General features: G+C 51.4%; 2 protein-coding genes across 2 annotated transcripts; one reads left to right on the top strand and one right to left on the bottom strand.

The window, feature by feature from the left end:
* Positions 1–656: 656 nt before the first annotated feature.
* On the top strand, positions 657–9,347 carry MIND_00682600 (uncharacterized protein; the record flags this gene model as incomplete). Its single annotated transcript, XM_037363537.1, has 33 exons — positions 657–723; positions 776–894; positions 946–978; positions 1,025–1,152; positions 1,204–1,517; positions 1,565–1,597; positions 1,648–1,762; positions 1,803–1,893; positions 1,947–2,280; positions 2,331–2,771; positions 2,823–2,870; positions 2,915–3,018; positions 3,067–3,635; positions 3,681–3,893; positions 3,940–3,983; positions 4,033–4,071; positions 4,119–4,346; positions 4,395–4,454; positions 4,501–4,856; positions 4,906–5,228; positions 5,276–5,563; positions 5,608–5,683; positions 5,733–6,503; positions 6,560–6,660; positions 6,709–6,804; positions 6,852–6,898; positions 6,946–7,260; positions 7,309–7,371; positions 7,420–7,592; positions 7,643–7,915; positions 7,971–8,417; positions 8,465–8,767; positions 8,814–9,347. The coding sequence occupies 33 exons, from the start codon at positions 657–659 to the stop codon at positions 9,345–9,347; spliced, it is 7,146 nt and encodes a 2,381-aa protein (XP_037219181.1).
* A 769-nt stretch (positions 9,348–10,116) lies between these two features.
* Positions 10,117–12,043, bottom strand: MIND_00682700 (Nuclear localization sequence-binding protein; the record flags this gene model as incomplete). The annotated part of the gene is made up of 5 exons (XM_037363538.1): positions 11,856–12,043; positions 11,775–11,807; positions 11,562–11,721; positions 11,093–11,512; positions 10,117–11,045 (listed from the first exon to the last, which is right to left on the bottom strand). Exons 1-5 carry the CDS (start codon positions 12,003–12,005, stop codon positions 10,117–10,119), a joined length of 1,692 nt encoding a protein of 563 aa, XP_037219182.1. The 5' UTR covers positions 12,006–12,043.
* Between the last annotated feature and the right edge of the window lie 10 nt (positions 12,044–12,053).

Raw genomic sequence — 12,053 nt, forward strand, 5'->3', positions numbered from 1 at the left:
CATATACTTAGAGGAATGGAGACAGAAGCTGCGGCGGCTATCGGAGAAGCATGACGAGGCTAATTTGTTGGGCTCAGTAACCACGGCCGCCAGAGATCTCCGATATTGCGAAAATTCCCAGCCAAAATTCCGCATCCTGCGACTCTAGAACAACAAAAATAAATTTGCAACGCGTAACACCGCTCATGAAAAGTCTTGTGAAGTTCATACACGACAGGCGTCAACAGCAACTGGCTGTGGGTATTGGGCATGTGCTCGCAACCTACTCGATCAGTCGTCAGCCAGGGTGAAACGGAGATTGCAAACGGGGGCCCGTCCGAAGGTCCAAGCTCAACAACTTGAACCTGAAAGACAAGGAAGAAAAGGGCTCCCGTCTTCTACCCCGCCCCCGGAATCCGCCCCACATTTTTACATTCAACTTCTCCAAGCCGGGTGAGGAGGACTATACCGGAAGATAATCACAAGCAAGGGACCTTCCTGGTTTAGCCAATTAGTGCGAATCTCTTCACCCAGGTGTCATGACAGTGTGTGGAGTTTGATCTACCCCACATATCGGCAATCAGGTGATGACCTGGTCCACATGGTTCGCAACCTCCAAAGAGGAATGAGATTTTTCGGATGATGCAACCTCAAGCCATCTCTTGCTCCCGACCACCATGAGCGGTTACGAGCCTCGCTTTGCTGCTTCGGCGGCCAGCGTTGGGTCAAACACTGGGCTTCGAGGTGCGCCTTGTCATTCTACTCTTGCCTTCGTCTCTTGACGCGTTGTTGCTAGGCCACGCTCAAGCTCCAGCTGGCTCTCATTTTTCCGAAGGTCCTGCTAGCACTGGCAATGCCTCGCCAACACAAGGCGCGTCTGCACCCCCTGCTCAGCCTAAACAACCGTTCTACAAGGTATGTCCACAATCGTATTGCCGATACCTCTGAAGAACTAACGACACACAGACGAGGCGTTTTATAATTTCTCAACTAATTATTGTGCATCCTCTCTCTGTCTCTCTTTCGGACTAATGTCCTCGGTCAGATACCTCTTGGGATCGTGATTCTTTTCGTTCTACTTTTCCCCGTGGTCAAGGCTGTCGCTCAGCTCGTCGTAAATCGGGCTACTCTAGATATTCAGGTAGCAGCAATCACGGCTCCCACCAACAATTCGTGCGTGGAACACGCACTGTTTAGAGGTCATTGCGCTGAACATCTTGATAGTTTTATGCTGGCTATGCAAGGCAATGTCGCCCACACTGGCTTCATACCGGCGTCGATCAATTTCCAAGAGCCAGTCGACGTTACGTGGATCAGAGATGATGGCTCTCAAATTCCAATGGGACAACTTTCGCTCGATTCTCTTCACGCACGCAATAAACGCGCGAATATAAACCAAACAGCGACGCCGTTCACGATAGTCAACGAGACGGCGTTCAGTCTTTTCTCGGCCCATTTAATTACTGATCAAAACTTTACCTGGCGACTGGAGAGTTCCAACCTTCGCGTTCAGGCTGCGAAGTTCCCTGTCTCGAAGGGTTTGTTGGCCCACACAAGACAATGCTCATGCTTACCAAAACTTCAGGCATCAAATTCAAGAAGGACATTACGATGAAAGGTTCCGGTTTCCCGCAGTCCTGGGATCATTCTCACCAGCTTCTCTCGCAGGTTTCAACAGCTTCTCTGGAAACGTCGCCATCCAGGAATTCCAACTTCCCAGCGACAACCCTGCGGGTGGTATCGATTTTGTGGCAGTCACTGCGTTGAGCAATCCGAGGCGAGTGTCGCATTCATTAAATGCTATTCCCTGACTTCGCACACAGTGCATTCAACCTCAACCTTGGCACAACTATTTTTGCGTTGAGCTATAAAAATGTTTCTCTCGGTCTGGGCACAAGCACTAATACCGTAATCGTGCGTCAGACCTGACCCTCTTCTCTGGATCATGGAACGATGATTCTCTGTAGGCTCCTGGGAACAACACGATCACGCTGAGGGGTGTGCTCGAAAAACACACTGACCCAAATGAGATAGCAGTTATCTCGGAGTTGTTCACCAATTACCTCAATAGCAAAGTGACACCTGTCCTTGCAACTGGCGTCTCCACGTTACAAGCAGATGGATCCGCCATCTCGTGGCTCAGTGCGGGTCTCAAAGCACTCAACTTGAATGTCCCTCTCGTCCCGCCAACTCCGATCAACCCCATCAACGCCATCTCGATCGGTAATTTCGACCTTGCCTTCTCCCAAGACAAGCCATGGAGTCCTTCGGCCACGAGCAACACCGTGACCGCTGCGTTGGGTTTGTTATCGTCTAGCATGTTACGATGAAATGGCTTATTCGTTGAATAGGATTGCCCTTCGGTTTCAGCGTTTCGATTGGGCAAATCCAGAATACGTTCGACATCAAGATGATGGATGACCGCACTGTGGCTGGTTTATCTACACCGCTGGGAGCGTCGACCTCGAAGATCGCTGTTTACGGGCCAACCAACATCACTGGCCAGGTCGACATCAGCATCAACAACACAAATTTGAACTCCGCAGACGTCGACCACCCCACGTTCGCGGCTTTCAACAAAGACTTGACGAACAAGGATGTTGCGCCTTTCCGTCTCGTTGGCCATTCCCGTGCCGTTGCTACGCTGGCCCTTGGGACTATCACTTTGGATCCTATCAACGTGAATGTGACAACTTCCCTGAAAGGTCTTCAAGGCCTCAAAGGGATGGTGACCATTGGATCAGTCGACGTACAAGGCGGAACTACTGATGGAATAACCCTTGGAATCCAAGGTTTTTATCTGTCGAATTTATTGATGGGTTTCTTCTTATTCTCTCCTACAGTATCTATCAACAATCCGTCCAACTTAAAGCTCGCCATTGGCGATCTGAGTGCGTCTGCTTATGGTATCTAAACTATTTACTGATTAAAATAGCCCTGAACCTTTTGCGGGACGGTGCCAACATTGGTACAGCTGTTATTCCCAACTTGACTTTGAATATGGGAGTGAACAACGTTACTTCGAAATCAACATTCAAGGTTTGCACCACAACCTGATTGCCCATCCTCCTGTGTAACGAGTTCTAGGCCAATGCGAGCCCCCAAGGCCTTCAAACGCTCAACGATTTCGTCGGCGGCAAGGATGTGCAACTTAGCATTGCCGGATTCGACCAATCCACCAAGGTTGCTTCGTTGGCGGATGCGTTAGGATCAATCGACGTATCTGCTAACCTTCCAGCTCTCAAGACGAAACTGTTGGATACCGCGGCCCTGGAAATTTTGACGAGCACCGGACGCTCGAGTAACATCAGCCATGTTACTGTCTCCCTTGCCAACCCATTCACGACCCCGTTGCAAATTACAAGCATCAAGTCAACCGTCTCTGCATTTGGAATCAACCTCGGCACAATCGATTCCAAAACTGGCTTTGCCAGCCCGGGCAAAGCGACGACAAAATCGCCGCCCTTGGAGCTCAATATGAACGTCGAGCCTTCCACATTGTTCTCGCTCACTCGGCGTCTTGCTCTCGAAGCGGGTTTAAATGTCGACCCTCTGGATCAGATTGTCCAAATTGGCGGTATCTCGTACCTTCCCGCTGCCGCCACAGGCTCGTCCCCAATCCGCCGTCATTTCAGTCGTGACACCAACGTCTTTACGTATGTTCCTTATTACGACCGTTGATTGTTGTTGATATCGTTCAGTGGCTTCAATCTGCCTAATTTCGTCCAAGCGGCCTTCAAGAAACTTCAATCGGATGTTGAGCTGACTGCGGGTGTTAACATTGGAGACTATGCTACCTCGTTGACTTACAGTCAAACGGGACTCCCGACCAACACAGATGATACCCTCAACCTTATCCTTCCGGTTCTCGCGCAGCCTATCGTACAGAAGCTAGTCGGAGGTTCTAAACTTGGGTGAGTAATGACGCAGTTGAAGCGTCTCCTCCTCACCTCTTATCAGTCTCGACACAATCTTGATCAAAAATCCTGCTCAAGAAGCGTTCAGTATGGATCCTACCACTCTTGTGGGTCCCATTGACTAATGTTCTGGTAGCTGCCCAGTTGAAAGGAGCAATCACGAACGCTGGTCCTTGTGCGCGACCCGGTTCATGCATTGACATGGGCTAAATTGTTTTCTAGTTGACGCTTCGATTGCTTTCGCAGGGCAAGGCCTGACCGTCAATTGGAATGGTGGTGCGATTGGTCACATCAAGATGGACCCTCTCAAAGTTGTGGCTGACGCTGGCGCGACCTTGGATACCTCGTCGACCTTCTCTGTCGCAGATGCCGGTCGTCTCACGGACTTCACCAAGGCTTTATTGACACAGGAGAGCTTCGACTGGCAAATTAGTGGTGATAACCTCACAGGTACAACTCACCTCTTCATGCGGTGACATAATATCTCATTTTCATCAGTTTCAGCCCTCGGCATCGACGTGACATCCATTTCTGCTGCCTACAGCGTGTCACTCAAAGGTTCTTTCTTCTCAACGTTGACGATATGCATTCTGAAGTTAGATAGGCTTCAACGGTTTGAAGGGTGGCGTAGTCATCAAGACCTTCGACCTGCCGTCAGACGATCCAGCGGGCGGAATTCATCTTACCCTTGATGCAACTGCAGCCAACCCATCTCAAGTTGGCATAGAGCTCTCCTCTCTCAGCTTCGACACATTCGCCAGCGATACAAAGATTGCCTCTGTCTCGACTGGGTCTGTTACGCTTGCACCGGGAGCTACCTCGCAACTGGCTCTCACTGGTCGCCTCCTCCCACAATCATCTGCCGAAGGACTCGCAGTGGTCTCCGATGTGTTCAACAGATTTGTTCAAGGGCAAAATAGTGATGTCGTTGTTCACGGTGTTGGTGCTGGGTCGAGCAGTGTGAGTGATGTTGAAAGGTTGTCCATTTTTGTTGTCTTATGTTTGCCAGGTCACGTGGCTAAATGACGGTATCAAAGCTCTTCAGGTCGCCACCGTTCTCCCGAACCAAGGCAAATTGACCGTCATCAAGTCGATCTCGCTCAACCAGCTAACGCTCGCCTTCACCGAGAGCACCGCTTACGGACCATTGGCATCAACATCGAATACTGAGGCTGCATTCACGCTTCCCTTCGCCTTCCCAATCGATATCACATCGTTACAACAAACTATTCACGTTGGGTACCAGGGTAACGATATAGCACAGCTGGCTATTCCTCAAGCCCCTGCGAAGACGGATGTGGGTTCCCGAATCATTCACCTCACCTTCGAAGAGTACGTATAACAATCACCTGGCCTCAACTCTACCTAAATTTTCATAGTGTTGCTTTCGCCGCAGCTGATGGGATGCACTCGCAATTTGATGGCTTCGTTGCGGATACCACTGTCGGAAATCAGGTTACCCTCAAGCTGTCTGGCTCTGCTGCCGCAGACGCAAGGACTGCTGTCGGTGTCCTTGCTCTGAAAGGCATCGACTTTTCTGTGGATTCAACAATCGCTGGCCTTCAAGGTCTCAACGCGAGACCCATCACTGTTGCCAATCTTGATGTCAAACACGGCTTCTCAGACTATCTGCTCATTACGGTTGATTCTGCGCTGTTCAACCCTAGGTTCGTTGTTGCTCTTGGTGACCTTCGATCTAATTATTTCTAAGCAACTTAACGATTGGCACTGGCGACGTTTCTTTCAATCTTCAGTTCCAGGATCAAACCATTGGCAGCGCTGACCTTGTCAGTCCTTGCTTCCGGTGCCGCGTTCTCAGCTGATGGTTCTTTGCAGGCCAAACTCGTGATTACACCTGGAAACCGCAGCTACCCTATCGAAGTGCACTACGCTCCCCAAGGGTCGAGCGCTTTGACTGCTGGAAAGGCTCTGCTTCAGAACTATATCCAAGGTGTCAACTCTGATACTGCCATTGGGGGCTCAACCAGCTCGACGCCTATCCAATCACTAAAACAAGCGTTGTCCAAAATCCATCTCTCACCCGTCACCATTCCTGCGCTTCACCAAAACTTGATTCGGTCCGCTTCGATCAAGTTCCCGACTAATATCGTCCAAACCGGCATTGCCCAAGCTACATTCATTTTGGATAATCCATTCACTGCCAGCATTAACTTGCTCAAGGTCAACACCGTAGCAACTTTCCACGGTGTGCCCTTGGGAACTATCGACGCAGATGTGTCCGCCAACCCGATTCATGCGGACGGACACGGGTCTGTGACATCGTCCCCATTACCGCTGAAATTCAACCTAAACCCACTCGCTATCATTGGGTTGCTTACCACGCTTGCGCAAGAAAACAACGTCAATCTCGGACCACTGATCCCTCTCTTCCAATACGTTGTCAGCAACCCTGATATCAAGACAACTGTCACAACAGCCGTCGACCTCACTCCGTCGACCTGCGTCAGCGGACAACAGTTCGATTTCGCTGCGGCCATTCTGACCGACCTGAAGAACTTGAAAGCGGATCTCGCCGTCCAGTCTGGGTTGAAGCTCGACGATTATGCCACCGACCTCTCCTTCTCGCAGAAAACCGTCCCTATCCAGGTTCGTTTCAGCTGGTTTTGAATGAGATTGACGGTGATCAACTAACTCTCTCTTAGACTGACATGACTGCTCTGTTCCTCATCGGTGCGGTAGCTGCCCCAGTCGCCCAGCATTTGGTCGATGGTGCCAATTTGGCGTTCTCACAAGCTAACATCACGTAAGCAATCATGTGCTTTATTTTGAGCATAAATAAACACAACTTTAGCAATATCTCGGACGAAGGGTTCGATTTGTCGCTTCAAGGTTCCATCACCAACATCGGCCCTCTTGACGCCACTATTACCTTTGTGGATCCCTTAACGTGTGTTGCTTTCTGATATCCATTTAGCGATGTTGACCTGTTTGCAGCGTTACTTGGGAAGGTCAAAACATCGCTCAGATCGCCTTACCCCCTGGTATGCTCACATCCGTCTCGATTCAATATTTATTCATCAAATTGTAGTGTGTGTGGCTGCCAACACTGGTCTCCCCAACTATTCCACTAAGGCGCGATTGACTATTACGAACTCCGGTGCATTCACCGAGTTCGCAACCAAGATTCTGCACGATGCAGAATTCACGTGGACGGTCACGACTCCTAAACTCCGTCTTCAGGCTTTGGGAACCATCTTTGATAATGTGCAACTCACCAAAGATCTGAAGTTCAAAGCTTTCAACAACCTTCCTGGCGTTACGATCAGCAACTTCCAGCTGCCTTCTGATGACCCCGCCGGCGGAATCCATATCGAAACTGACTCTTTGATTCCTTCGACAGCTCGTAAGTTCCTTCCATATCCGCCGTTCCACTTGCTGACCGACAACAAAGAACTTGGTCTGGATCTTGGCACCGTCACTTTCTCCAGCTCGTTCCAAGGAGTCGAAATCGGCCGTAAGTCAACAAGGCTTAAAGTGACACAAGTCCTTAACATCTCTGTAGCTCTCGCCGCCAGCAATCTATTCCTTGCCCCCACTGCGACCACCAAGACTCATCTCACTGGCCGTATCACGCCGAAGAGCGGCTCTGACTTGGACACGATTGGCGTTTTATTCAGCAACTACCTTGCTGGCAAGAATCAAACGTTGGCAGTCAGTGGCCAGTCGGTGCAGCCGGTATGAATACTAGTTCTATCGCGTTCGTGTTACTCACAGGATGGGTATAGAGTGGATCCTCTGGCCCCGTAGCATGGTTGAGCGCTGCCTTCAAGACTCTCACTCTCGATGTTACTCTTCCCGGGCAGACCTTCACAGTTATCAACGCTATCACAATCAACCAGATTGCGTTAACTATGGTCAACCAGGACCAGGCCTCCGCAGCATTGTCTTCTTCGGACAATACGTTGGCCAAGTACAAGAATCCATTCGGCTTCTCATTGCAGGTTGTCGAAGCTGGTGAAGAACTTCTCCTGAGTGAACTTGGTCTCGACATCGCGAGGGTAGGCCCACATTGGTTCGACTCTTGCAAGACCTATTGATATATTTGATCTTTAGTTGTCACTCCCCATGGCCCCCGTGGACGCTGGTGTCTCTACTGGCAACGAGGCGGACCTTCACATCACTTTCAAGGACCAACCGTTGACTGCCGCGACCGACAGTGGATACCAACTCCTTTTGGCGGTCGCGCTTTTGACGCCTTCGACGCAATTCGTGATTTCAGGCAATGCAAACGTGTTTGCAAAGACAACAATAGGAAATGTCCCCATTTCGGGCATCCCCTTCAATGTTGATTCCACGATTGTGGGCATCAACTCGTTCAATAACAAAGCAACTTTGGCGGATGTCGCTATTACTGGCAGCGGTGGCGCAGGAGGCTCAGAATTCATTGTCGTGCCTCTCACTACTACACTCCAGAATCCCTCGAACATTTCTCTGAAGACCGTGGACATCTCATTGCCTGTCATTTACCAGGGCGTTAGCATCGGGCGAGCAGCGATAAAGGTAAGAACTTTTGTTTACCTGAGCTACTCACTCACTCTGTCCTCCAGGAGTTGGACCTTGTTCCAGGTGAAAATAAGGTGGCGACCGAGTTCCACTACGGCCCTGCAGATGCCAACAACACTGTCGCGCAAGCCTTCGTTACCAACTTCATCCAGGGCAATGCTGTGATTCCGTTGGCAATCCAAGGTGATCTGCAAAGTACTCCATTCGCGTCGCTTGCGCCAGCGTTATCAAGTTTGGCGCTGTCTACTGGCGTGCCAGGTCTCGGTCAGGCGATCCTCATCACACATATCAATGTGTACATTACCCTGGAGTCGCTGGTGACCAACATCGTCAGCATTGACTTCGATGTGCGTGTTTTCCTTCAGCGATAACCAAGCCTGACCAGCCCGTTAGTTCCAAAATCCTCTCGATACTGAAATAACCATCAAACACATCCAAGTCGACAGTGGTCTGAACGGCATCATCTACGCGTTCGTCACGACCGACATGGACTTCACCATTCCCGCCCATGGCACTGCCAACTCTGGCAACATCGGCAATGTGTTGTTGACGCAAGGAGCGATTGCCTCGCTGGCCATCATTCCCGAGCAGAAGTTGGACCTCTTCGCGGCATCCACGGTTCAAGTTGGTAAGGGCGGTTACACGCTTCCTTGGCTCAAGATTACGGAGTCGAGCGTGCCGACTGCTTACTCCCTCCAACTTGGCTTGGCCGCGATGCAGAAGGCTGCAACAACGATAGCCGCCAGCTCGTCAGCGGCGCTCGCCAGCTCTGCAGCGGTAGTTGTGTCAAGTGCAGTCGAAGTCAAATCTCAAGATAACACTAATACCCAACCAACAAAGGCCCCTGAGGCACAGGAGCCGGCGGAGTCCAAGCCCGCGGTGGTGGCCGCATCCAATCCGGCACCCGTCTCGTCTGCTGCTTCGTAGTTGTTGTCGGCGTCGTCGCGCTCTGTGTTGTACTTTGTTGGACCATTGCACCTTTTCCCCCCACCCTGTATACCTGGCATGCATTAAAGATTACAAGTCACGTCTGTACGACTGGTTAATACGAACAAATAAACGTTCTCAAAATCAAGTTCTTTCGCAGCTACCTATATACCATCACCTCAAACATCAACAGTTGGTAGACCTTGACCTCCAGAAGGCTCGTTCCATGTCCAAGTTCGTCCCAGTTGGCCAACGTTAACAGTGGCATAAATGAAGCTGGCGAGTGTCTTAGCATGAGCGAAGAAGACAAGGGTGATAATATAATCCTTGCGACCACATTTCGGGTCCTCACTTAATAAGCAGTCCTCAGCCACGCCCGCTTTGAAGACAAGTCAGTAAGCGGCGCAATAGACGGGTGGGAACACACTGAGGTATAGGACATAGAGCAGACCCAACAGGAGCGGGCGGTATCGTCGATCTGCGGCAGTCGATGGGAATTTGGCTATAAAAAAGCGCTCTTCCCTGCAGCCGCCCAGGAGACAACCAAGGTGGGGAAAGCAGCCAGGCCAAACAGTAGGATCCAATGTGCGATGATGGCCAGCTTTGAAAGCATTGCTGGTTCATGTCTAACCTCGGAAGTAAGTGTAGACATAGCAATTGTAGACAGGAGCTATGAACAGAGCAGCAAGTATCAAGTCTGATGATGAGGCTTAGAACCTAGGTATTGGGGCATAGTATGAAGCACATGCGTGAATAAATGAGTCTGCGACTAGTCGAACGTGATTTTCTTGCCTTCGGGAGCAGCGATTGCGCCAGTGCGAGCACCGCCACCTCTCCCTCTCCCACGATCACCACCCCTTCCCCTTCCGCCGCCTCGACCGCCCCTGTCAAATCCACCCCGACCCCGTCCACCACCACGATCGCCTCCAAATCCTCCACGGCCACCGCCACGCCCGCCAAATCCACCACGCCCGCCTCTACCACCACGGTCACCGCCAAACCCACCACCGCCAAATCCACCCCGACCACCTCTGCCGCCACCACCATTCGCATCACGTGGTTGCGAATAGTCAAGTCTGATAGGCCGCCCATCGAGCTCCTGCCCACTAGCAGACTCGTACGCCTTCTTAGCGCTCTCCAGGTCCTCGAACTCGACATAGCCAAAGCCTTTTGGCTTGCCCGAGTCACGGTCGGTCGGTAACCGCACGCTCTTGACATTTCCACCGTGTTCGCTGAAGAAGCTCCAGACCATGTCCTCGTCAGCATTGAAGCTAAGGCTGCCAACAAACAAAGTCGTGCTCGGCTCGCTCGCGGTATCGTTGAACGCCTTGGCTCGGTTTTCCCGAGCCTGGGTTTTGTCAGCCGGGCGACCGTAATCGATGTTGACTGGCCGCCCATCGATCTCCGTACCATTCATCTCTATCGCTTTGGCCACAGCTTCGGTGGTCGTGAAGTGCACGTGACCGAATCCACGAGATTTGCCCGTGTTGCGGTCCATCGCAACAACAGCAGAGACGACTTCACCGCAAGAAGCGAATTCTTGGGCCAGGCGGTCGTTGTCGACGTTCCATGATAGTCTGCCAACGAAAATGGATTTTATCTCTTCTTCGCCATCACCGCCAGTGGGAGCGGCAGTCCCATTCGCCAGCTTGACTTTTTTGGTGGGGGCAGCATCACCATCTGGGGCTTTGCGTTTGCCTAGAACAAGTTAGATACGCGTTCTGCAGTGTAGTGAGTACACATACCATTTGTCGTGACGGGAGCAGCGGCCGCGTCAGGCATTTCCTCGTCCGAATCAGAATCATCCGAATCGTCAGAGTCCGAGTCGGAGTCCGACTCTTTTTTGGCCGCAGCCTTGCCATTCGGGGCGGCCTTGCCATTCACTGCGGCAGTTGCCTTTTTAGCCGGGGCCTCGTCTTCTGAATCTGAATCGGAGTCGTCAGAGGAGTCGGCAGCGGCTTTGGGCTTGGAAGCGTCCGCCATTTTGACATCGTCACCGTCATCATCACTCGAGTCGTCTTCAGAGGAAGAGGTATCTGGCTTTGGGGGTGCGGCTTTTGGAGTGGATTTTGTGGGAGCAGATTTTGTTGCAGCAGATTTCGTGGGGGCAGACTTGGTGGGGGCAGATTTTGTCGGTGCAGGTTTAGAGTCACTGTCAGATTCATCTGAAGACTCGGAAGAGTCGGACGAATCGTCTTTTGGTGGAGCGACGACTTTTTTTAGGCGAAGGGGCAGCTTTCTTGGGTGCCTCTTCTTCGCTGTCGCTGTCTGACGAGTCGGAGTCAGCGGCAGCCTTGGCCTTGGTGGCCTTCTTGATTTGGGCAGCCTTGGGCTTTTCCTCCTCGTCAGAGGATTCGTCAGAGGACGACTCTGGCTACGTTTCTTTCAGTTCGTTTCACACATAAAAGTTGCTCGATGAACACAAACCTCCTTCGGTGCGGGCTTCTTGGGCTTCTCCTTCTAGTGACCGGTTGAGATTCCTGGTAGAAAAAAAAAAGCTGAACATACAGGTTTCGCCACAGGCTTGGGTGGGCTCGCAGCAGGCTTTTCAGCCTTCTTTGCCGGCTTGGCAGCCTTCTTGTCCACCTTCTTGTCGGCCTTCTTATCGGCCTTCTTGGACGCCTTGTCGACCTTGGGCGCTGACTTGTCCTTCGCCATGAGTTGAGAGAGCAGAAGAAAAAAATTGCCGAGGGATGTCACAGCCGT

The sequence above is a fragment of the Mycena indigotica genome (assembly GCF_014461135.1).
Source record: "Mycena indigotica strain 171206Taipei chromosome Unknown Mind.scaff0006, whole genome shotgun sequence".
NCBI lineage: Eukaryota > Fungi > Basidiomycota > Agaricomycetes > Agaricales > Mycenaceae > Mycena > Mycena indigotica.